The sequence below is a fragment of the Cheilinus undulatus genome, linkage group 5, assembly GCF_018320785.1.
Source record: "Cheilinus undulatus linkage group 5, ASM1832078v1, whole genome shotgun sequence".
In the NCBI taxonomy this organism is placed as follows: domain Eukaryota; kingdom Metazoa; phylum Chordata; class Actinopteri; order Labriformes; family Labridae; genus Cheilinus; species Cheilinus undulatus.
Genome location: NC_054869.1, coordinates 26647455 through 26674859, shown reverse-complemented (window position 1 = coordinate 26674859; position 27405 = coordinate 26647455). Strand labels below are relative to the sequence as shown.

Genomic DNA, 27405 nt, shown 5'->3' with positions numbered 1-27405 from the left:
TCGTCTCATCTCGTGAGATAGGTGTCTCGTCACACCCCTAATAGTAACCCATACTTCCTGTAAAGTTGAAAGTCTGACTGAAGCTCTGAGCTATCTGGCCAACGTGCGAGAGTCAGTGAGACAGCGGGAGCACGCAAATGTATAGCGCAACACGTGTACCAATCCTGCATAGACATTAAAAAAAAAGAGGCGTGTAGAGGAAAGCCTGTGTTTATGCTTAAAGGCTTCAGAGTTTCCTACAACTTGTGTGAGTGTTTGTATACAGTACACAGCCTTCCTCCACGCTGTTCACCCAGAGTTGTTTATCCGCTGCGTGTGCACCACAAAGAAGCTCGCGTGCGTGAAGATGGTCTCAGCCTTATGAAAAGGCAAAATAGGTGTGCCAAATTAATCTACAGCAAGAGTAATTAAATTATGGCGGATAAAGGTAAATGGGAAAACACTAGAAGGGATGCCAACCTGCTGACTGAAACTCCCAAATAGACACCAGCACTGGGGAAAAAATAACGAACAGAAAACAGAAACTACACAGAAGAAAAGCAGTAAAAAAACATTGAAAGCGCATTAGTCCAGTGTTATACCTGTCTGTGTAACATTAAAACACGACGGTCAACAGTCGTACTCCCAAAGGTCCTAGTTTGGTCATAGTTATATAAGAAAAATGTCCGTTAAAATGTAAACAGTAAAATGGTGGCGATAACAGACTGTGGTATTGACTTTAACTTAACTAGCTAAATGTTAATTGTGACCAGGTTTCATGCCGACTTTACTAAAAGGAGCGGTTGTTAAGCCGACTATAAAGTCCCAAATTGAACTTTACATTGTGTATTTTTGACAGTAAGGTAGAAATAAAATTAAAAATCAACCAATGAAGTTTGGCGATGTAACATTAGCTAACTGCTAGGCAGCCCTGTTGAACGCAACCTAACCTTCATCATGAATTTCCTTTAAAAAACAATTTAGTTGGTGGATTATATACATGCTAAATTTACCCTAACACCTTATATTTTGATGATATGTATCTAAATAAAGTAGAAATGAATACTTACTGAGTTGTTGGGGAGCAGACCAAGTGAAACAGCCTCCTTAACAGTCTCCTTTGTCTTCTTTGTCTCTTAGGCGCCCCCTTCCCGCCACTCAAAATAACACAAATTGTGTTAAACTGTCTAACACATGCACTCAAAGTAACACAAATTGTGTTAATCTAACACATGCAGTGTGTACAACTTCTTAGGCTTTTTTTACACATCTTGTGTTAAAATCCACAAAAAATGTGTTATGCATGTAATAACACATTTTTTGTGTCATTTTTTTAACACATCAGACAGCCTGATTTAAGCTGCAGGCTCAGTTCAGACAGGTGCAATCATCGGCAGTGACGTTCTGAAATGGTTTTTGTTTCATTTGACAAATCTTTTGGTCTGAACTGGACTCAACACTTATGCCTTTAAAGGGAATATTGTGACTATAGTGACTCTTCCTAATTTGACACTATAAATGACAGCAAATGGTTGTTTAATTTAAAGACTGATGAATCAAAATAGTCCCTAACATTAAAGCAAAAACAGTACTCTCAATATGAAATACTATGTCAGTTGTAGGAATTAAAAAGATAAGGGTTGCAAAGTTACTGTAACATGTCTGCAGGCTTTCTATATTCCCAAAGGTTGCAAATAAAACCTCTTCAATAATGTGCCAGAAGAATTATGTCAGGAAGCGTTGGACTCATCTTTACTCAACTCCTAAGTTTTTAACCTTAAAACATGGAACTGATTTAACCAAACCCTCTCATCAGTTTCATCCAAACATGTTTAGACACAAGGAGAATAAACAGCCTTTTAAATGTAATAGTATTCCTGTCCTTCACTGGAAAGCTTGTTTATTTTTCTGTGACTCACAAAGGGCCAGGGCCCAAAACCGGTAAGAAAACACCATGGGAGGGACGGAGAGGAAAAGTGGAGGAAATTTAATTAGCAGTTGTCCATTCCTGTAGCCCCGGCGCTTGGTCTCAGCAGGGCAAAACTGTGGGCAGCGCAGGGAGAAACGACTAAAAGGCTTGTTGATAAGCGGCAGCCTTCTGAGTCAGTGCATTTGCATCTGTGTTCATGTTTGTGCAAGTGTGCGCGCCTGACGCCACAAGACATCAAACTGTGGAGGGAGACAGGAAACGTTCCCTGTGGTGCACAACAAGACAGACATGTATATTTAGAAAAGATGTTTAAATTCCCAGAACTTACCCAGAACTGTGACCCCTGTGCATCAGACTCATTTATAATTTATCATCTTCACAACATGCATTAAAAAAAAAACAATGTTCTGCTTTATCAGCATCGTATTATCCTGATGCATGAGTGGGAAAAGTAAGGGAAGGTTATAAAGATGGACGGATTTGATTTTAAGCTCATGAAATTCATAAGGCTTCAGCAGAAATCCTTCCTCATGGCCAAAGTACAATAAGCATTTTAAGGTGTCAGCACAGTAATCTTTACTTGTTAAATCCAAAAAGACAATTAGTGTTTTTTTCAAGCAAGCACAGGCTGTCTGAAGGTCTTTGGCTTTGTAGTTGGTAGACTGTTTTACTGTTTTCCACTAAAACACTAAAGGTGTTGCCATTAATATTTTTTTCCAAACCAGTACTCCAGCACTGGTTTTGTTAAGATGTATTTTTAATTATCAGCATGCTTTGCTATAAAACATTAAATCCGAAGAAACCCTCTGAAACAGTGACTGCAAATTGCAGTGTTATGAAAGGCCCATTATCAGGAAGATAAAATCTATTTAAAAAGGGCCACTACAACAAAAGCTTTTCTCACATGAGTCTGTTCCAAACAACATTTCAACAGTCATCCTTTTTCTGCCAAGTTTCATGAGAGCCCTGCCAGTATGTTTTTGGTACTAAAGCCGACCAGCAGATAAACACATCTGCTTACTTCAACTTCTTGTAGTGATTTTACTGCCAGAGCTTTTAGAAGCATCATGCATTAGCTTTACTGAGGCAGAGGGACCGAGAAGCATGTATCCATGAAAAAAAACAGTGAAGCTGGCAGTGTGGGGGCATGTTGGGTTCAGGAAGGATTCAGGAACATGAGGACTTCTTGTTGCTTAAAGCTCAAACCCATCAAACTTTCTGCTGCATTTACAGGATCACCATCATTCACTACACGCCCAAGTGATGGTACACGATAACAGAGTGCTATTATACATGCAACATGTAACTAAATGAAACATGACTTTGTTGGGGAATTAGACATTACTGTGTCACTCCCAATCAGCAGTGTAGCAGCTACAGTTTGCCTGTCATTATAATCCAACAGCAATAAAGGGTCATGTGGTCTATGAAGACTTCAGTCCTCTGCAGAGCTTCACACAGTGACCGTTTAACATTGCTTCCTCCTGTTTGTGTGGAGTAAACATTAAGCATTGTAGGTTAATAAACCAGGTGTGAAACACTAACATATCATCAGAAGCATCTACACCGCCCACAATATAGCATAGGATTCAGTTCAATTATTATAAAAACAGTGTGAGAGATGTTCTCCTTTTTAATTTCAATCAATTGGAATTTTACCTACGACAAAGAAAATGTGAAATGTGTTTCAAAATACCAGTTTAATATATTTTTTAAAGCAGATATGTTCTGTTCTACACATCATGCAAGCATCTGTGTAAGTCTGTCTTATTTAAAATAAGAGACATCAAGTCATCATACAACAGTTCATATTGAATTTGTAATGGACTAAATTATGAGCAATTAGATATTTTTCAAATTGTCCAGCTTGAGTTTAATCTATCAAATATTGTGTTCATTATAGTATAGAATAATTTACTGCTTGTTTGTTGAAAAATGCATAAGTTGAGGAATTTAAAAGAGAATCATATATCAAATCGCAATGGCAAAATTGGAGACAAAAAATTACATTTTCATCCAAATAAAAAAGCATTTAGCTTAATTTAATTTGATTACAAGGAAACTAGGTACTGTATATTGTTTGACACAGACTTTAGATTCGGGATCACAAGAAAAGTCATTTCAAAATAATCATGATAATCATGTAACCAAGATTATTTCCCAGGCTATATTGTGGTCTCATGATGGCAATGGTGATGATTTATTGTTTTGTTGCTTTGGTGATAATGATATAAACAATAATAATGAAACCAAGCTCCTTACAAACAGTGCATTGCCTCCAGCTCTCCATGGCAGCACCTGTGTTTAATCGGACACTTAATGTTGTTCCCTCCTATGCTCTAAAACAGGGGTGGGCAACTGGTGGCCGAGGGGCCACATGCGGCCCACCACCTCACTCAGTGCGGCCCCCCCTAAGTCATTTTTAAATACCAGTAAATTGTAAACTTTAAGGGAAAACATAAGTAAACATAACTAAAACAGATTTATTTTAACAGAAGTTTGTGATAAATATCAGGGTCAGCATAGGTTAAGGGTTAGAGAGACGCTTTATCTGGGTCTCATGATGAAGGACAGTGAGTGTTCCCTTCTCTCTGTCTCACACTCTCTCTGTTTCTCTGTCTCTCTCTCTCTCTCTCTCTCTACTCTTTAAAGGGGTCGGCTCTTTGCCAAGTTCCACTGCCAGGACCCCTCAGATGTGCCCCCTCACACACACACACACACACACACACACACCCATTTTGATAGCACAATTCACTTGTATAATTCTGGTTATGCAATGGTGGGTGAATAGCCACCCCACATTGTGCGCTGAGTTGGGAAAGATGAAGTGAAGAATAGAAAAAGAACAATCAGAAAACAAAGAAGCAGATCTTTCAGACTGGACTGTGAGATCTGAAGATTTAAAGAGATGCTGACTCAGAAAACTGAGACAGATATTAAAAGCATTATTTCACAAAACCTCTAACTCCTCGGATGTGTTATTTCAGTCCCCTTGACAGTTCTGTTTTTTAAGCTGATGTTGTCACTTTTCAAAGAGGCTTTTCACACTTATTTAGAAGACAGCCTCTTGGTGAAAAACCTCTGTCCTCGACTTAAATTGATTCACTGAGCTGTGATCTGGTTGACTTTATCTGTGTTTATTCCACAGATCTGCCTCACATTGTAGGGAGTCAAAAGTACGGAAAGATGACACTTCACCCATGGGAACTGATTTTCCTTCTGGAAACACAGGGTGACACAGTGGGACAGATAGTCATTACATACTGCATGAGTGTATGTGTGTACGGTCATGTACATGATGTACACAAGAGGCAGGGTCAGGGATCAGTGTACCTGGGGCGGGCCTCGTCATTGTCCGATAGTGAGGTCATTACATTCGCCCCAAATCTCCCTCTGTATGCCCTGCTGGACTGGTGTGCAGCTTACCCACAATCCCCTCTGTTTGTCCATATTGGGGCACTGTGCCAAAACCCAACCTATAACCCCGTCTGTGAACACGCCACAGATAGCGTTCTGCATCAACCAGCAACCAGTAACCGGTATGCCAGTGAGGTAGGGGGAACAACCAGAGACACTAAAGACTACAGACATGAGGAGTACAGTCAAGCCTGTGGTTTTAATTCTCAGATAACTGAAAATGTCCAGAAAATTTCAGGACATTATGACCCTTTTTCTTTCTGTGTTGCTTGTTACAGCAGGAGTTTTTCTCTGTAGGAAATCCTTGTGGTGCTTTTTAATATTGGGATAGATTTCACCTTGTGTTACACATCAGTCTTTGGGGTTTCGGATACAAAGTTGAATAAAAGTTAGTACATGCATCCATTGGATACTTTGCGTTGCTAGTGTTTCTTCAGTGACGATCTTTTATTATAATTCTCAGCTGCTCGCCTCTTAAGAAAAAACAGCTCATTTTCTCCATGTAGGTATCCCTACATGCTATGATATGCATTGAAGCTCATGTGTTGCTCAGCTGCCAAGGTCAAGCTCGACGGCATTTCTTTTGTCTTGGCCTTTTTACACCTGGTTAGAAAGGATGAAGGATATTATCGGCCTGATATCGGTATTAGCTAAAAAAGACAAATATCGGTAGATATCAATATCAAAAATTTCTGCCAATATTTATTCCCCATATTTTGGGTGTGCTGCTGTGGTTTGTGCCGTGTCATTCAACTTTTCTCACTTACATGGAAATGTTCCATTTCATGAGAGTTTCAAAGATCAAGTTGACTGATTTTAAGAACAGTCTTGAGTTAGCTTTTAAGCTAAGCTATGAAGACTTCCCACCAAACCGTTTAGGAGACGATTTTTGTTGCACAAGAAATTGCATCAATATAGTAATTTTCTTTGCAGAAGTGACTAGTGACTGTTACAGATTGTGTGTTAGACATTGAGCTGTTTTACCAACAGAGTGATGCAGGACCCTAAGGCCCTAAATAAACCAGTCTGTGTTCACTTTCTGTCCTAACCTCTTATCTGCACTGCTCACTGAGAGCCTCAAGTGATTCTTCCCCCATGTTTACTTTCGTTAGCCATCCCGTTTACATGAAGGTGGCTGAATGGGGAGAAACATGGCCCCCGTCCCCCTCCACCTCCTTCTCCTCCTTCCCCAGTGTGACACGCAAGTGGATTTTTATGTGCTTCATAAACAATTTTTATGCCGCTCAAGAAACGGGCCTCAGATGTCCCTGGACTTGTATAAAATGCTCCAGCCGGGGACTTAACTACATTCAAATTAATATTAAAGAGGAATATGGGAGAGTTCAAACGTTCAGGGAGGTGGAGGGAGGAAAGAGGAACAATGAGTACACAGTCACTAGAGAGTGATTGGACTTAGTTTTGCCTCTTTTTAACCTGCAATTCAGGAGTTGCACTTTAAGGAGGGAGGGGTTAAAGTGTAAAATATAAGAGGGAGTGGATTCCTGTATGATGATACTGCACGAGTTAGTCTTAGATGGGTTATCAAAGCCTAGATTGTGGCCTGTAAATGTTTTTATGGAAATCAATTTGTGTTTGTAGAGATAGGAAAGATATTTAGATTCTATTTTGCCATTTGATTATTCATCACACAGTGAACATGATCACAGACAAAAATATTGTGACAGATTTACAGTCTGCCAGTGCCAATCAAACAGTAGGATATCTGTTAGATGGTGAGTAATATGTATAAATCAAATCTGTAATTAAAATGTCAAGTTAAAACAGATGACTTCATTTGCAAAAAGCACACGAAGTACAGTAGAATAAACCAGGAGGAGCATACTTTCCATTTCTTTCCCCAGGCTGCACGAGCTCACAATCAGATGACGCACAGCCGCATTGAAAACTTGGATTTTATTTTAGCTGAATGTAAATAATGTCTTGGCGCACTTGAGAGAGAGCAAAGGAGGGAGCAGGGGGACAAAAAGAAGAGGGCAACCACATATAAGAAAATCCATGGGAGAAAAGTATGCCTTTATCTTTTAATAAACCGTAAAGCTAGGAGGCAACATGAAATTACAGCATAATAGCAGAGGAGAGTCTTCTGAAGACTTAATTGCCTTAATTATAGCAGTGTGGAGAGAGAAGGAAAGAGGGAAAGAAAAGCATGAAGAGGAGGAGAGGAAGGGAAGTAGAGGAGAAGAAAGTAGGGAGGAAAGTGACAAAGGTGCAGGAGCTACATGATACAAGTGTAGTCCAGGTGTTTCTGCCTGTGCATGAACACATAACCCTTTCTTTCTCATGCATATTCATGCATATTGTTTGAGAGATGCCCACCCTGTATGTGCATGTGTGTGTTTATATGCGAGTCTTTGGTTCACGTGATTGATGAAGTGAGCTCTATGTTGAGAAAAGTTTCTTTCAGACCAGTGAAAACATCTCTCCCTCAGATCTTACAAGCTGGCAGGCTCACTTAGCAATGCTAAACATAGCTTTCATTTTCCTCTGTGTCTAGACTGAGTTCTCAGTACTCTCTGCTGCGGTTTCTGTTCACTCAGGGGAAGATTGAACCCTAATTCTCATGCCTGCGAGCCAGGGGGAAGTTTGTTTAGCCGGAAGTATTGGGAAGTACCTGTGAAAGTGCCCTCAGAGCGGAGCTCAGGTTAAGAGTTCAGCTGATTTTTGAGGATAGTTGAATGATGAAATGCTCAGAGATCATGTTACGACTGGTTGAAACAGGGGTGTTTAAACTGTTTTACTGAGGGCCACATACAGAAGATATGAGGACGACAGGCTACTTTGATAAAGCAACAACTTTAGTAAACACAATTGAATGTAAGGTAAGATATACGAGGTAATTTGATATATTTAACGAAAATAACAGGTTGCCTCAAAGCTTTCCATTGATGGCTATAAAGGCAAATAGCCAATCAATGTTGAGGATATTTGGGTGGCAAGTCATATTTCAGAGGCCTGTTCAGTTGGATCCACCCTTGGTCAAGATGAGAACTATGCTCCGTGTAAGAGACAGGGGATTTTTGACTTTGCATCTACATTCAGACAAAAATTCATAAGCAAACTGCATGAAGCTACCAAACCTACTAGATATAGGAGAGTTTGTGCTTAAAGATGACTAGCATGATATGCTTTGCACATCAGACACTGAGAGAGAGCAGATAGCAGAGCAAACAAGTGCATGTCAGGCTGCTGTTTAATGCCATAATCCCTGTGTCTTTGTTCATCAGGGTGTTATGAATCAGGACGGTATTATTTTGGTTGTCTGTAAGTATATCATTTATGTTGTCAACTCAGTTCAGTCATAATGTTTTCTTCTTAAGGCGCTTGTCTACTGAAATAACAACAATTTTGCACAATGTCCAAAATAAAATCAGGATCAATTTTTAAAGCCAATATAGGCCAATATACAACTGATAGAGGCCTATATTAACAGCCGATATAGGTCAACATGTACAGCCGATATAGGCCAATATTTACAGCTGTTATTGGACAATGTTTACAACTGATACAGAACAATATTTACTGCTGATATGGCCAAGGTTTACACCTGGTATAGGTCAATATTTACAACCAATATAGGCCAATATACAGCTGATATAGGCCTATATTTAACGCTGGAATAGGTCAACATTAACAGCCGAAATAGGTCAACATATAGAGCCGGTATAGGTCAATCTTGACAGCTAATATAGGACAACATGTACTGCTGATATAGGCAAATGTTTACAGCCAGTATAGGTCAATATTAACAGCCGATATAGGCCAATATTTACAGCTGATATAGGCCGATATTTACAGCTGATATAGGCCAATATTTTCTGCTGATATAGGCCAATATTTACAGCTGATACAGGACAATGTGTACAGCTGATATAGGATAACATTTTCTGCTGATATAGGCCAATATTTACAGCTGGTATAGGCCAATATTTACAGCTGATATAGGCCAATATTTACAGCTGATATAGGCCGATATTTACAGCTGATATAAGCCGATATTTATAGCTGATATAGGCCAATATTTATACAGCTGATATAGGCCAATATTTACAGCTGATATAGGCCAATATTTACAGCTGATCTAGGCCAATATTTACAGCTGATATAGGACAATGTTTACAGCTGATATAGGATAACATTTTCTGCTGATATAGGCCAATGTTTACAGCTGGTATAGGTGAATATTAACAGCCAATCTAGGCCAAAATATATTCTGCCAATATAGGTCAATATTGACAGCCAATATAGGCCATTACATACAGCTACAGGCCAATATTTACAGCTGATAAGGGCCAATATTTAATACCATTATAGGGGAATATAAACAGCCCATATAGGCTAACATATACATCCAATATAGGACAACATTTACTGCTGATAAAGGCCAATATTTACTGGTGATATAGACCAATATTAACAGCTGATATAGGCCAATATACAGCTATTACAGGTCAATATTGACAGCCGGTAAGGCCAATTTTTACAGCCGATAAAGGCCAATATTAAAAGCCCATATAGGCCAATATAAACAGCCGATATAGGCCAATATTTATAACAGATATAAGACAATATTTACAACTGTTATAGGCTAATATTTACTAAAGGTATAGGCTTATGTTTCAGCTAATACGGTTGATACTTGACAACTAATATGGGCTCATATTTAATGCCAATTTAGGCCAATACTTGCATCGGTACAGGCCAACATTTACATCCCTTTATGGCTGATTTGTACAGTTGATTTTGGAATTATTTACAGCAGATATAGGCTGATACTTACATCCAATATAGGGCAATATTTAAACATGATTACAGCAGCTGTGGGACAGTATTGACAGCCAATATGGGCAGATACATCAGAGGATATATCAGTTGTAAATATCTGCAGAAGTGTTCATACCTGTTCACTGAGAATAACTTATTTGTACTGAGCACACTAGTTGTAGGTTCCATTCCCGATCTTGGTGCTGTTTTTTGAGCTACTTCCGCCACTCTCTCTCCCCATATTTTCTGTCCCTCTTTAGCTGTCCCATCTAATAAAGGCCATAGGCTCTGCTAAAGTCCTCTATAAAACAAAAACAAGAAGAAAGAGTGTCTTACTTCCAGACACTAAACATCTTGAACTAAGATTATCAACACTCAACCCTTTATTTCATTAAGACTTTGCCTTTCTATATATGTATAGGTATACTGGAGAAAACTTCTTTTTCCTGCACTTTGATTCAGAAGAGGAAATATTTCCAGGTTTCTTCTTTTCACTAAGGTATCACAGCATTCATCCTTGAGATATTGGATTCCTGAAGTGATAACATCTATGTGTCTGTATCTCGTCTTTTTATCATGAAGGAGATGATTAAAATGTCATCTGGCTTCGACTTAACCCTGGATAAGCTTAATGAACAGACGCTCTTGAACACATCTGTTTAATCTCTATGAAAGTGCTATGAATGAAAGTCTCCAGACTCTTATTCATCTTTTTGTGAAGTTTGCAGTGGAGCACTGAGTCTCAAGTGGCTGTCATTATATCTTGATATTCTTCTTTGAACAGTGAAGTAAACAGTATTATTCCAGTTTTTATGCTCCTGAGAGGAAAATGAAAACATTTGAACAGTCTTAAGTAAGAAGTTTAAATTCTTCTGTTGTTGTCCAAGGTTGTTGTGTGTTTTAGAGAGTTTTGGAAGGAGATATGTCATGATTTTTAGGAGAAACAGTTTGCCTGTGGCTGCATTTTTGTTGTTGTCAGGCAAGTCCCTGCACTGCAGCTTGGGCCTGCCTGAGTGGAGATTCTTTAGGAGGGAGATCTCTTTCTTCTCAAAGCGTCTTACCGAGAGCTATTAATTATTAACCGGGAGAGCTAACATCAAAGGACCAGACTAGTGCTGAATTAAATGGGGGCTGGAGCCTGGCAGTGTGGAGCTGAGAGAAAAACTGGGTGAGAGGGAAAAGCCGCGCAAGATTTTCTCTGCACTCGCTTTTGAACTTTCCTAGTACAAAAAAAGTGAGAGAAGAAAGAAAAGGAGCGATGTTAGTTTATGTAAAGGAGGCAGGACGAAAGAGAAAGTTTTCAGAGTGTGTATAGTGTGTCATCTTTTTTTTAGTGTTTTAGTGTTTGACAAGGCTTTGGTGCACTACTGGGAAAGATTGAATCAGTTTGCAGGGTTAATTAGTCTTTGATGAGCTCTGAAAGTCTGATTCATAAACATCTTATCTGTGGATTAAACCAAGAGGAAATCTAATTCAGACACAGCTGAAACACTTCACTGGCTCCCTGGGTGTGTGTATTTTCCTGAAGCTGATTTACACTTGAAGCTGAATTAACAATGTGGAACAAATACCGGCCTTTATATTAAATCTCTCTTGTTGGTGTAGTTGTGTTCCCCTCCCTCTGTGGCTCGTCCACACAGCAGCACCTCCTAACATACCTGCAGGCAAGACAACCTGGGCTATTATTATAGACATCAAGTATGATCTATTTTTAGCACCATTATTGACTCTGTTATCAGCAGATATTGATTCTGAATAATTCAGATAGTGTGCTTATTCTTCTTACATTGAAATAAGACAGAGCTAATACCACTTGAAACAATAAAAGTATGTTAAGTGGAGATGGTGGTGTTCAAACTTACCTTTGCTACACATGTTATGTCTTAGAAATTAATCATTAACCTCTTTATAAAGACTCATAGTAAACCCAGGGAGTGGGGAGCGTAATGTAAGAACAGTATGGCAAAGGAAATAAGAGATACTGTAACTAGTCAAGCTATTTTTGTGTATGATACAATTTAAAACTGCAAAAGCTCAAATAAATAGGACAAAAACTATCATCAGCTGTATAACAATTTAAAAGAACAGCCATTCGATATGAGGTTTAAAGCAGCAATGAAAAGATGTTCCCGATCATCTATCTCTCCATTCAGCTAAATGCCCATTTAAATTGCATTTAACAGACTAGTCTAAAGAAGAAAAAATACTTGGAAGACATTCAAATTTCTCACAGGGTCATTGTGTCAGTGGGTATGATGTGAGACTGAAATACTCTGTCGAGCATGGCTAAAATTAGCAGCTAGCTCTGCCAACCTTTGGTTCATCTTTGTAGATTGTGCTTTGATATGTGGCCCTTTTTCACTTTGGTTGAGTAGTTATACGTGAGCACAACCCTCAACAGCCTACCACTTTATTTCCATTTTCTACCTCTAAAGCTGTCATACGGTGCAGCTCCTACTACACAATGACTGCTAAGCTTCTCATGTTTAAAAAGCATAGCATAGACATAATATCTGTAGATGCCTCATTGACTGGCTGGCAGGCGACGACCTCGCTCTGGCAATATGGCCGACACATTGAGGTATCACGGCTGCAAACACAGTGGCGGGAGGCTTCGTTGCAGTTTAAAAGAGGATTGGGATTTCAAGCCTGTGTTTATAAGAAATGATAGGTAGTTTAACAGACTCATAAATCTTGCGTCGTCTAATTTGATATATGAATTTAACTGTTTAATTGCATGCATGCCTAGCAAGAAACGTCTCCAAACTTGTGGAAGATTTTGATTAAAGCGTGTTCAATATTTTTGAAGTATTCAAAATAATAATTTCTACATGGATCTTGAAAATCATGCTTAATAAACAGCCTTTACAAGAGAGACTGATAGTAACGCTTTAACAGAGAAACTGATCCAGGCTATTTTGTAATTTTTTTCTTTTTTTCTCTTTAAATAGCAAAGTTCTGTGGTTTTTTTTGTTTTGTTTTGTTTTTTTTTTTGAGGCCACCACCTCACATTGAACAGCTGTGGCAAAGTTAGGTGTGTTATGGCAATAATGGAGCAAAGAGAAAGACACAGAACCAGAGTACACGTTGAGATGAAAGTCTGCACTTAATCCTTTATTTTAGACCATCCCCCACCACAGGCAGGTAACGACCAACTCAGGGAATAACTTCACTCATGGTGCCAAAGTGTTTAAAAACAATAATTCACCAGAAGCATGAGCAAAAGCATCCCAGTAGAAATCACTGTAAAACAGGAAACATCTAAAACACTGCCCAAAGGCATACTGGGAAAACTTAGTCCCCCAGATTGGAAATGGCAGTAGGCAAAGTCTTAGCTTAGATAATGTGACTCTTTACAGAGTTGACCTAACCCTGGTGAATCAACACTGTCTAACTACTCCTACACTGAAGACTATTTCACTCATAATGGAGTTAAAATGACACTTCAGGAGTTTAGTGTGCTGTTGATCACAGCTTTAAACATTAAACAAGTTTTTTATTGAAGTAATCCACCTTTATGCTGATGGTTTTGTTTATTTTTGTAGCTCACAAAGACACAGCAGTTTTAATTTCAGTCAGTCTCAGACCAACCAAAATTTCCTCACAGGAGATTTTAATTCAAAATGGCACAAATTCGGTAAGATGTAGTTTGGTGTGATCACTGGAACAAAGCATTGTTTGAACAATAAGTAAGATGAGAGGAAGGAGAAGATGTGTGACCCATGGCATAAATATGAGTTTGAAAGGGGCTTGCAGAGCACAGTTACAGATTCCTCTGTCTTCCCTCTCAGCCTAAAGATGCAGGAATGTGCTGGGAGTCTCGTCAATGAGTGTTGTTATGTTGGAAATGAACATTATTAGTCTGGCCCTCACACCCCACCTCTGCCTCTCTCATCTCTCCCTGTCTTTGTCCTCTGTAAGTGCCCGCTGACTGCTCCTCTGACACTCTCCAGCCTCTCCAGCAGAGTCATAGCACTGTACATTGTCACTTTGATCTTCACCCCCCCCACACACACACACCCCTTCTTCCCTCCAGTTATGAAGAGTGCTGGCAAGAACCCAAGGGCACTTGATAATACCAGGATATGATCCTAGCTGCGCTATTTTAGATCATGTAGTGCAGACATCAAAACGCTGTCTAAATAGGGCACCATGAATCGAGCTGGGTGAGAACGGGTTGTAGAGCAACGCAGGAGTGATAAAGAAACTTTATTTTTTTCCTCCCCCTGTAGAGGGGAAGCCAATTTGGATTCTGCGAGGAGATACTCAGGTTCTGCAGATCCAAGCATTTCCTTTATCTTTTGCCTTTAGCAGAAGTCTTCAAAAGAGCTGTGTGCTGCTGACTTTCCCTGCTCTCAGATGAAAGAAAGCTCACTTTTTAAGCAGCTGGAAATCCTTGATAACTTTATTCAACTTTCCTGAGAGTGCATGGCAGAATCCAATTCAAAATCCTGCTCAGTGTCATGCAGAGTTGCATCACATTGAGTCATGAATGCACCGTTTCTCGACAGAGGATAAAGCTGTTTTTGTGACATCTTAGGAGAAATGGTGACAAAGACCACGTGTGCAGCTTAGCAAACACTATCAATGCTTTGTTTACTTCTTGCCTGTTGCTTTTCTGTCTTTTCCCTTCCTCATTTACCCGCTCTGGTCACTCTGCACGTGGTTACACCCAGGCAGAGAACTCCCCCTAGTGGGCTAAATTTAAACATGAAAACTGAGCATGAAGAAGCTGAGAGTACCATGAATTCCCTGCTTCTTTTGATTCACTACACTGCTGTTTCATATATCTAAAGGCTGCTTTGTGTTTGTGTTTGCAGGCTAAGAGAGCAGTGCAGCGAGGAGCTACGGCTGTCATCTTTGATGTGTCAGAGAATCCAGACGCCATCGATCAGGTTTGTGCTCACCTTGAATTCCACAAGTGACACAGAAAAACAGTCTGATCAGTCTCAGGAAGCTTTAAACTGTCCAAGAAAGCTCAACTGGAGTGTGCCCTGCCCTTCTGTCTGTGTGCAAACTATGATCTTTCCATCTTTAGTTCAGCTCAGATCAGCCATCCTGGACCTCTTTAACTTGCTCTCTGTGAGGACTGAAAATGAATATCCAGGGTTCAGCTTTCACTAGACCATGACCAAACTCTCTCTTTTGAGCTCATAATTGCACAGGTAGCACACATTACCTCATCCCCTGAGACTACGGATCTGCTTTTGTGTGAGTGCATTTAGTGGGAGCGCACATAAGCTACAGTAAGAAAAAAGTGCATTTCACGTCTCACACACCCAGACGCTCACATTCCTCCTCCTTCCACTCTTTTCTCGCTGCTGTGTCGTTGCTGTTTAGAGGTATAATACAAGAGTTTGCCTTTGTCGCAAGAATTCTCTTGTGGTATTCATCCTCGCCACACCAGGCCTGGACTTGCAGGTTTTTTTCTTCTTCTCTCTCCCTCCCTCCTCTCCTTTGCCACTGGGTCGTAAAGCGCGTAGCTGAGAGATAAAAGGGATTGCGCAGAGACCACATGAAAGGCAGCGCTGGGCGGCTGTGTTAAATTCCCCCGAGAGGCTTTTCCAGTCAGAGCAGCCCGATCAGCACAGACAGGACCCACAAGGCCGAGGGGCAGGGAGGAGGAGCTTAGGGAGAATTAAGGTCCCGAGGCCAAAATTAGGAGAAGCTTCATGAAGTTAATGTACTTGACCTCCTTTTTCCTCTCAATTAATACGCTATGAGAAGCCAAGTGGAGCTCCATGTCAGGTTTCTATTTGGGGGGGAAGTTTAACCTTCTTTAAAGTGTTATAGGTAAACTTTTCAGTGATGAATTGTTTATGACAGGCTAAGCTAAAGTCTTGGTGGAGTCATTTCTCAAAGCATGAGCAGCACCAAAGATCAAAAGTCCCACAGTCTATACTTTGAAACCAGAACATACAGCATTTCACTGGGGTACATGACGACAGCAGAAGAAATAGAAATGCGAATATCCTCGGTATTTCCCTTGGGCTTTTCAAATTACAGATTCCAACCAGCAGACGAGAAGGAGAGAAATAAAGGAGCATGTCAACAGGCTGCTCACAAGTGTTTCCTCCTGCTCACTCTGACAAACTGCGACCACAGTTTCCATGTCTTCAGCTTTGAGGCCATTTTCTCCTGATGGTACGAGAGAAAATTACGTGTACTCAGGAAGTGGTTCCCAAACGTTTCCCTAAACGACCCCAGAGAATGTCTCTTTGTGACCCCTCATCACATTTTCTATTTATCATCTATCAGTTCTGAGAACTTCAACCATCCAGTCATTTTCAGCTCTGTATTTAATTAAAAGCCTTTAGTTTTAAAAGGTTGACACCAGCACATTTTCAGATGAAAGTGATCAGTCTTTGATATGATGAAAGGCCTTTTATTCCCCAACCTGTGATAAGAAAGACTATGTCTTCTACCTGTCATCCCTTTGATCATTTTTTTTGTTTGCTTTTGTTTTGACCCTTGATTTCAGCTTTGTTCAATGAGTAATTTCAGACAAATCCTATTTTTTTTTATTGTTTACATTAATCCAAAATAGCTAATCCCATGTTATATACTTTAGTTGAGCACTGACAATACATCAGATATTTCCAACCATCTTCTTCCATTTTTATGGTTACAGGGGGACATGTCGTCACATCACATGTTAACTGCAGCTACTGGAAGCTGCTGTATCTCACTGATTATTTGTGTTGCTTACCTGTGTCACTGTGTCCTCCAACCTGTCTCTGTAACTCCAGCCCCCCACCCACTGTCACAGTGTAGCCCCATTAGACATTTCCAAACTGCACAGAGATGTGCCACTCAGCTCTGCCCACCCCTGATACTTACAAGGTATTTTATTGAACATAAACATCTTTCATCTTCTTTCTCCTTCAATCTCCTCCCCTTCTGCATCAACAAACCAATCCATTCAGGTCTGCCACTGATCAAAACAATGCAGTAGGTCTTCTTCAGACAGTTGTCGCAGTTGTAACACATTCTAACTCTGACACAGACTCAAAACATGTTCCTCTGAGCACAGATTTGATCTTAGGAAAAAGGAAAAAGTCGCATGATGCTAGATCAGGCAAATAGGGAGCGTTAAGTAGCACTGTGATTTATTTTTGGGTCAGAAACTGCTTTACTGAGAGCACAGTGTGAGCTGGCGTGTTGACTTGATGAAAGATTAAACAAAATTTCCACAATTGGGATCTCTTTCTTCAGTTTTTCTTGAGCCTGTCTATAAGAGTGTTGATTCACTGTTGACCCTTTTGGAACCCACTCCTCCAAAATGATACCCTCAATGTCAAAGAAAACAATCAACATGGCCTTAAAATTGGGCTTGCTTTGCTGTGCTTTCTTCATTCTTGTTGATGATGGTGTTTTCCAATGCGTTGACTTGTTTTATCTCAGGATCGTACAGGAAGATCCGAGTTTTATCACATAATCAATAAAAAAATTTGAGTTTCTTTCAGTTTGTTCCAAAATGTCTCCACAAATTTGTGTTTTTCATTTTGATCAGGAGTCAGAACTTTTGGGAAAACTTTCGCACACACTTTTGTCATGCTCAAATTTTCATGCAAAATTTGCAGAACTGTCTCTTTATCAATGGAGACCATTACTGCTATCGTTTTTATACTGAGTCGTCGACCATAGTGAATGATTTGTTAAAGTTATTGAATGTTGTTTGATGTAAATCATCTTGGACATCCTCTCTGCCTTCACAAAATCTTTGGTGCCATTCAAACACTCATGTTTGTGACATGCAATGTTGCCGATACACATCTGTTAATGTAAGACAAGATTTAGCAGCTGTTTTGATCAATTTCACCAAATATTTCAAATGAATGCGTTGCTCGGGTGAATACCCAACCTTTAATATACTTTTTGAGTAGTTATGTAAGCTGTTTATATTTGGATTAAGAATCTCCTAATGGCAGAATTCGTATATGTAATTATACATAAGGGCTAACAAAATACTACAGTGTAGAATGGAGGTGTTTTTCTTATTTTTCATTCTCATAATCATGTCAAATTTTGGTTCATTTCACATATAAGGATGTGATTTATGCCTAAACCCATATTTATTAAATTTAATTTATGTTTCGAAGTGGATCTTGAAACAGATTATTAAGTTCTCAATCTTTTTGTCCAAATACTAAATTATGACAAATTTTGCCTATATTTTTTTAAATTTTATTTTATGCTATAAAAACAACCAAAACATCATTAAAATATCTAAATTCCATAAGTTAAAGCTATGTTTGGTCTTGAAGTCCTTTTTGTCTAAGCTTTAATCAGACCAGAGCCTGTTTCTTACATAAAGTGGTGTGTAAGTATTACTGTTGCTGAAGTTAGTAGTGTAATTTTCCATGTTTGGTGACTCACAGGTGAAAAAGATCAAAAGTTAAGCACAAATTTCAAGAGGTCATAGCCTCTGATCTCTAAAATGATGATAAAGTCTTGATTCCTACACTTCCCATAATGCCTTTTAAACATCTTACAGCTGTTTTAAAACTGTCACGCCAACTTTAAATGTAATGTATAGAACAGTGAAGATTGTTGTAAGTTGTTTAATGGTACTAAATCTGTTTTTCTCTCTCTCTTCTCATCAGCTCAACCAAGTTGCTGAAGATCCTCTGAAGCGGCCAGTGGTTTACGTGAAGGGCAATGACGCTGTTAAATTGATGAACATCGTCAACAAGCAGAAAGTTGCTCGTGCTCGGATACAACACAGACCACCGAGGGTAAGAGCTTGAGCCAAAACCCCAAAACCACCCGCGTTTGTGTGTGTGGGTGTGTGCGTTTGTGTGTGACTAATTTAAGGCACATGTGAAGATCATGAGGAAGAGGAGAACATGTTTGTGAAGCCTTAGTGCTCAGAAGTTTGTAAATGTGAAGACAAATGAACAATTCCAGCTGTGAAATGTGACCCTTTTTTTCTCCCTCCTCAGTTCTCTGCTGCCCTGAGGCCGAGGTCTTTCTTTTTTTTTTTTTTTTTTTTTTCGAAGTGCAGCAGGAGATTAATATCAGCCGTTCAAAGAGCTGTTTGTTTGCTTGGAATATTCGATAAGAGGCCAGCACACTTTGAGGGCAAATAACTTGACATAATGAAAGGACAGTCTGATAAGAACCATTTCTCTGATGGAGAATAAAACAATCCAGACATTCCCAGTGAGTTTTAAACCGTTTTTTGATGTCATTGGAGATCATCAGCCCCTTGAGACAGTATGATCCCACCTCTCAAGAAGTTAGTTTTCCACTTTTCCTTGTCTACAGCTCTGCTTTAGAGCTGCACCAAAGATCAGTCTGAGTATCACAACTGTTTTTCTCTTGATTTAATGCATCAGTTGGAGGAAAAAATCAAAAAGCATGTGTGGACCAATCTTTACACATCTCATCTTTATCAGTGTATGAAAATGTGCTAAAAACTTTTGAACAGATTTATTTTTCAAGGACACAGCTCTTGTTATTTAGAAATTGTGTCATCATGGAGTTTGTCCATTTGAGAGTTCTTAAAAGCTATACAAACTGGTACATCTCAGAACAGGGACAGAAGATGATCACAGCAAAATGTAATAAAAATTCTGGACCACGTGGTCACTTCAGCAATTTCAGTATAGATCAAACATACTGACTTCCTCAGAGTAAACAGAACAATCTATGACTGGCAACTTTAAATATTCCACCCATATGTAATTGGCAGTCTTTCATTGGTGAGGCATGTTTCATAAACCAATTATACAGCTCATGCCATACTACACATCCAAACACTAGAGGGTTAAACAGACAAAAAAAGGAATAGCATACAGGACAATCAATGTAAAACAAGACAAATTTATTTCTTCTTTTAGACTGTAAAGCCCAATGGTAGCGGAAGAAGAATCCAATAAGCCTCTCTTTGCAGGAAAATACTTATAATAAAACTGTCTTTTGAGAATAGGGGGGTACTTTTGATCTCCTAGTAGATAACCATACTCCTAGTACTGTTGGGAGCACATTTGTGAGGGTACCAGGTATTTTGCAAAGAAATCAGCCTTGTGTTGATGATCCTTTAGAGCAGTGGTTCTCGACTACTAAGGGAACAGGACCCACCACCACCTCCTTAAGAGAAATCATGGCCCAAGTTTTTGAAAGTGTTCAACCACTCAAAACATTAAATGAAAACAGCTGCATTTTTGGCCCTAACTGGGATAAACCCATATTGAATAAAGAAACAGGGTAAGGATGAACATGAATTTATTTTGCTTTACTTCATTTTCCAGAGACAGTCTGGAAATCTGGTAATTTCTTGAGGACATTTCTCATAATCTTGGGAACACCAGCTATGTTATCCAAAGAAAAGGGGATAAATAAGTAGACATGCCAAAAAAAAACTGAAATTTACTTATCATTGGAAAACCTAAAAAAAATCATGTATCAGTTTACTGTATATCCACTTAGGGATTCTGTACATAGATTTTTGCCACATTTTTTTCTTGACACTTTCGAAACCCACTTTTAGGCCCCAACCCACCAGCTGACAACCACTGCTTTAGAGTAGTACCAAAAAACTTTAATGAAAACTCAACCAAGTTTAATTTTCTTGTACATTTTTCACAATTTTGGACCAAAAATCAGGGACATGATACCATACGATACAATGCAATGCGATACAATATGACACACTTTACTGACCCATTGGAGAAATTGATCTTTGACCCCCAAGTGCAACCATTTAACAAAAATCCACATTAAAACAGATAATCTACATGTACATTGATTAACACATTCCAATAGAAAAAAAATATATACAGCAGAACTACACAGTTAGTTTGGAACTGGGGGCAGTTCCTGAAAAAGGATCCCACATGAAGGGCCTGAAAGATACTGCATGACATCCAGTCTATGTAATAATGTTTATACCTTTAGTCAATCAAACTGTTTTGGGTTTTCTCATCCATAGTAACTTCTGCCATCATAAATGGCTCTTTCTTTTGCCTAAAATCCATGCAACTCATACTGATGCTGATTTAGCTCTCTCTTTTTCGGTACAAGTCCATAAAAGGGTGCCTCGTCCTTGCTCTCAACATGAGGTCTGCCTCAAAGTCTTCTTACAGCAAGAATCAGAGCAAGCATTGTAAAAGTCAGCATGAGTTGTCTTAATATGACTTCTCAAGTTGTATTCCTTGCACACCCGTATGCAGTTGTTGCAGAGTAAGCCCACAGGCCCTGCACAAACAAATAAAAACTTCTCCATCCATTTCTTGCTAAACTCTCCGTTCTCTGCATATTTTTAAAGTAGGAATGAGAGGATATGTATAAACAAGGATAACTGCAACACCATGGGGTGGGACAATAGCTTAAATAGCTATTGTCCTAGCTTTCATTATTTTGTTTTGAAAAGAACTTGAATGGATTATATTCAAGCATAAGTAGTCTACTTAAAGGGCCACTAAAAATGACCTCAGGGGGCCTCTAATTGAATAGCCAGGACATACAGTATGTTGCACATCCCCCATAGGTCCAAAGATTGTTGTAGAAAGAGTGATAATCATTATAAATGGAGAAAAAGGATAAAACAGAATATTAGAAAAAAAAACATAAAAAGGTTTAAAGCTGAGAGAAAGAGAACAGCATGACATTACTGCACAACCTGTACAGCCTTAAGAAACAATGTTTGCTTGAAAAACGACTAAAACTACAAATGCATTATCAAAGATGCTTCTTTGTTTTGATTTATGGTCTTGATTGATGTCATGTCTGGTTGTTTCAGCTTTATTCTGCAGAATAGTCTGATTTAGGAAAGAGATGTTGCACCAACCTGTTACTTAGGAATGATATTAACTCAAGAAAATGGAAATGAAATAATCAACCCTGTGTCTGTTCTAGAAAGCAGCACTAACTTGAAGTAATGGCCCTGTTTTTATGTTATTTGCCTAATGAGAAGTTGTTTGAGTCACCTCTTTAGTGCGCAGGTTTTCTGGTCAAATATTGAGTAGTAACCTGAAGTGGCTGTGTGTGAAGATAATTTGACAAATTCTGTGTTTCTGTCTCTTCCTTTTTCCGCAGCAGCCCACAGAATATTTCGACATGGGCATCTTCCTGGCGTTCTTTGTGGTCGTGTCACTGGTCTGCCTCATTCTCCTCATCAAGATCAAGCTCAAGCAAAGGAGAAGTCAGGTGAGTGTCCAAAAACACATTCATCACCACTAGAGCAGAAGTTTTAAGATAAGTTTTAAGATAAAATATCTTTAAGGAGCAAATGCTCCTCTCACACACGGCACACCTACAAAAACACAGATGTTGAGTCAGGCAACGGCGGCACGGCTGTTGATTGATCCCTTTCGTGTGTTGACAAAAAACTCTAAGTGGAAGTGTGTGTCTGGCTGTGGGAATCAGGATAAGCATTTAATTAACACTGATGAGAGGTTGGCCGCTGGAGCCAAAGGCGCAGAAATGTTGTGACAGAACAGGAAAACAGTAGCAGTATCAGTTAAGACAGGTGTAATCCTGCCAGCTCATGTGTGTGGGTGTATAATGTGTGTCAGTGAGCACTTGTTTCCTTCGGTGGCTAATTAACAGCTCAACACGAGAAACTTTAACACATTTAACAACTTTTATTTCTGGATGTGAAAAACACTTAATGGGCTGCTTATGGAGTAAATATTATTTATTTTCTGGCATTTATTTTTTTATGTGATTCAACCGTAAACAATAAAAAGAAACATTTAAGAATACTTTTGGGTGAGGAGAAGGATTTTTATGAACAAACTGTTTTAAACTGTTTGGGGATTTTTATTTTCTGACACATACCTCAAAACAGAGGAGCTTCATGCAATAGTAATAATTCAACAGTATTATTTCACATAGACACCAGTTTGATGAGTAGATGTCAACAATGTGAGGCCGTAAGCACAGCCTGTGTTCTGCGTATTGGGAGAGGCAGGCCTGACTTTAATTCTCAAGATATTAGTCCTGAAATTTTGTTTAAAAATAAGCACAGGGTTGTCTTTGTTTTTCTTATACTTAGCCTAATGTAAATGAGCATGAGCTGAACCATTGCACCTTAAATGGCCAGGATGACCATGTGTCTTCAAATTGTACATTAACAAACCAACTCTCTGGAAACGCTGCAAAGCCTGGGTATAAATAACTGTGAATTCCAATATCTGCTGCACATGTGAATCATTAAGTTTAATCCAAATAAGAAGTTGTGTATGTGTCATCTATTAGTCATCATATTTTAATAAGTACCACTCTTACTGCAACATGAAGCAAATTAAGAATTAAAAGAGACTATAAAGCGCTAGAGAGGGTTCTGAATGTCTTATAATCAGTCAAAATTGCAAAATAATGATCTGTGTCAAGAGAAAAAGTCTAAGTTCATCACAACATCAGCCCTCACATTAAATTGGACAGCAATTAAAGCTGAATTGGTATTTGCTTTAAACATCATCCCTGAGTTGTCATCTTAACGTCCTACTTTAGCTCTGGTATATATCTGTTAAATGTTAAATTGCTTTAAAAGGTCTTTTCAGAGTTGAGGATGACTAATCTAATCCTGTCACACCTTTCTCATCTCCTCAGAGCTCCATGAACAGAATGGCCAGCCAAGCCCTGGAGAAGATGGAGACAAGGAAGTTCAAGGCCAAAGGAAAGGGCCAGCGTGAGAGCAGCTGTGGAGCCTCGGACTCCCTGAGCAGCAGCTCCACCTCCGACTGCGCCATCTGTCTGGAGAAGTACATTGACGGGGAGGTAAGAGAGACAATTACCCTTTGATATGACTTGAGGGTTTTTTGTAACTTTGTGTCGTGATTTTTACAGTAGAGTGATTTAGACATTTTCTGTAATTATTTCTCTAGACCAGCTGTGGTTTGCTCTTCTGTAAGGCCAGTTGTGCCAGCTTTCCCAATGTGTAAAAAATATGTACAGCTATTTTCATAAAGAAAGACTTTGAAATGTTTGAAATGTTTTTTGTAGCAGGACACATTGATTTACACTGAAGGTCTTAACAAAGCAAAATAAAAAAGTATTTCTCATCAGGGTTTATTGTTTTTTTTTTAACAAGTGCAGAAAAAAAAACAAACAACGAAGAAATCACAGTTTAATTGCAATAACAGAACATCAATTTTGCTTTTCAAAATCTGAATCTCCTGTGAAGAACTTTAGATTTGTGTTGACTTTGGCACCACTTGTACACAAAGCAAATGATTTTGTGTTTTGTTTTTAACAGAATATCTTATCCTGCTTTTGTTTAATATCCAAAAATAAATCTCACTGTGAATTTTTGCAGTAGAAAAATGTAAATAAAAGCTGTTTCTGCAGCATGCTGTAACTCACTTCGTCTGAAACGTACCCTGCAGCAGAATTTTCAGGTGTTAGAAATACTAAATAGAATTATTTATTCTTATCTATTATGACTGTGTTGGTCTCAAAGAAGCAAAGTTATACATTTTAGTCTTTTTTATAACAGGTTAAAAAGACAGCCTTAATTTTGGCAGCTATTTCAAATGTGGTCTTAAATGTATGATTAAAATGTTCTTTAGATGTTGTCAAATTTTTGGTCATTTTTAATCTTCATAGTTTTTAGTTGAAAACTCAAAAACATTTTAGTTCCGTTTTAGTCAATAAAAAGTCTTAAATTTTAGTCTTTACTTCAAAAAAATTAATGTGTTGACTAAAAGTATTTTAATCAGCCATATTTAAAATTAATACAAATGTAACACATGCATATTAATGCACTCTCAATACTTTAATTTATTTAGAATATACTGAGGAAAATACTTGCATGCATTACATGCACTGTGGATGAATATCATGGATTTTGAAACTTACTTTTCTTTGGTTTTTATCACCAAAGATCTATTCTTGGCTAGTAATAGTCTAGTCTTAGTTGTAAAAAAAGGTAGTCATCTAACATTTCTAGTCAAAGTTTTATTTGACAAAATTCACACTATGAAAAACTTCTCAAAGAAGCTTTCACCCAGACACTTAACTGTAAAGTGCATTTCCAGATATTGTACCGCTCGACTACTTGGTTTTGGTACAAAACACTTCATTTTTAATTACAGTAGGAGTAAACATATGCTTCCATCTTACCTCCTAAACATAAGTGGGGTTGAACAACTGTATGAAATTGCTGTGATGTCCAGCGCAACATCATGGAGTACAGCAAGGCCATAGTGTGCTTGGTTCTCTGTCTGCAGCTTTTTGTCACTGTAAGAAGACAAGTCTTGTCCCAGGAAAGGTTGCAAGCTGTGAGACAAATTACCATTGAAGCACAAGAGAGTTTAGGAAGCAGTACGAAGCCAAAGACTTGAGAGGTTTGATTTCAGTGTCGGACATCCCACCCAAGTGACAATACTTTGGCCACTCAGTGGCTCAGCTTAGTTCACTTGGCCAGAGATGATGCCATGGTACCAGTTATGATGCCTTATGGGAAATCAAAAATAAGCAGTATAGACAATTTGAGCCAGTGCCACATAGCGGAAGACCACCGCAAGTTTGAGTTGCATAGTTCTGTGATTGCTGGAGTCAGCTGTGTAGCAGCCAAACCTCTTAACTATGGCAGTGTTTGTGTGGTCATCTCCCTGCTGAGCTGTTTTCTTTCCATCTTCTGTGGACATGAAACATAATGCAGTTTTGCGGACAATAGAATGGAAGTTCCCCTGATGTGCTCGGGGACCGCACTCCTACAATCTTCGGTGGCGTTCTTTCCGGCGCCTTTTTAGATGTTGAGTGCAGTCTTTCAGAGCACCTGGAGAGATAACGGTACCCAGACCGCACTGGGCTGTGATTATGCTTCCTGTTTTCCCACTGTGGCCTTCTTTAATCCTTCAAGAGTCATTGTTGAAATATTTGTCCTAATCTTTGGACTTGGACGGTTTACAGTAACAGCATTGCTCATCTTTGACAGGGACGCTGAGGGGACAAACTCCAGTGCCTAGGGGGACAGAGCTGGTGTATGCGTGTGCATTTTTTGTGGTTTTATGTCTCTTTTGGTAAAGAGGAGAAGAAAACACAACAAAGCGCGGCGCCAGGATTGCACAGAGGAAGTGGCGATATAAAAGGCTGAATGGCATCAAAGCTGTTTTTGAGCAGTGAACCCAGCAACAAAAGGTTGGGTGGAAAAGAGCCCAAAGATGAGTCACATTGAGCCAGAAAGTAAAGTATTTGTGGCAGTATAAGAGCTCTCACTGGAAAAGAATACTGTAATTCATATTCATAGCGCTCCTGAATTCCTCCTGAAAGCCAGTTCTCCATCTGAATACAAAGTGTTGCATTCTTTTCATATCTATCCTCCAGTGTAAGCCTCTTGTTTGTTTTGTTCCTGAAAACGGTGACATTGTGCATGAGAGTTGTTTTTGTGTTGTGGCGTGGCATCTAGTTAAAGTGTTTTGTTATGTGGCATGATGCCATTTGCTCTGCAGAATTTGGAAAAAATAACAAAAGCAGCAACACGTCTGAGAGTTCTGCATAACTTTGCTGCCCCCCTCTGGGCATTCAACATGCATGTATTCACCCTCTGAGAAATCAAATCTTCATGTCAGTTTGTCATGCACAAGCTGAAACACAAACTTTGTCATTTGATGCATATACAGTGTACTTTTGACTTTAGTTTTAGCTGGCATGTTTTACTCATAGGCCTACATGTGCTCTATATATAAGCTCTCTTAAAAGTGTAATTCACTGCAGTTAGGTGATAGGTTTATTAAAGTATACATTATTTAAAGAAATTGCAGGCAGGATTAAAGATCCCCAGATTACAAATACAAAAGAGGAGAACAAATTAACTGTTGTTCCTTCTCCTAGTCAAGAAATATTGGTACAGGTTTATCACACTGAACTCAATAATGGGCTGCTGTGTGATAAAGCTTATCAGAGAATATGAATAGTAAAAGACACCCAAATTGTTTACCTAATAATAAACCTAAAAATTTAAAGCAATTTATCATTCTTAATTTGAATTATTCTTAACTTTGACTTTTAAATGTCTTAGGTGTTTGGCAAAGTAAAAAGGAACACAACAACATAAGTAGTGCATGTACGCCATTCTCTTTGTTACTGTATTTCTGCTGTTTGTTGAAGGTACAGGTCAAATCTGACTATTAACTTGTGTTTTTCTGTCCCTTACAGGAGCTGCGGGTCATACCCTGTGCTCACAGGTTTCATAAGAAGTGTGTTGACCCCTGGCTGCTCCAGCATCACACCTGCCCCCACTGTAGACACAACATCATTGGTGAGCTTGCACAAAGTCAGACTTTTTTTTTTTGACGCTGTAATAAAATAAGCTTTTTATGCAGCAGGAAGAGTTTTGTAGATCG

The 27405-nt window shown here is 38.9% G+C and overlaps 1 protein-coding gene across 2 annotated transcripts in view; it reads left to right on the top strand.

The window, feature by feature from the left end:
* znrf3 (zinc and ring finger 3) overlaps positions 1–27405 on the top strand; it is a 99584-nt gene that overhangs the window by 68295 nt on the left and 3884 nt on the right. The window contains exons 3-7 of one of the 2 annotated variants that reach the window (XM_041787985.1): positions 14929–15003; positions 18715–18846; positions 22154–22261; positions 23669–23836; positions 27218–27320. In XM_041787985.1, the coding sequence (XP_041643919.1) occupies positions 14929–15003; positions 18715–18846; positions 22154–22261; positions 23669–23836; positions 27218–27320 (586 nt within the window). Of the gene's footprint in view, positions 1–14928; positions 15004–18714; positions 18847–22150; positions 22262–23668; positions 23837–27217; positions 27321–27405 lie in introns of both variants that reach the window. The other variant, XM_041787984.1, reaches the window with a different exon arrangement.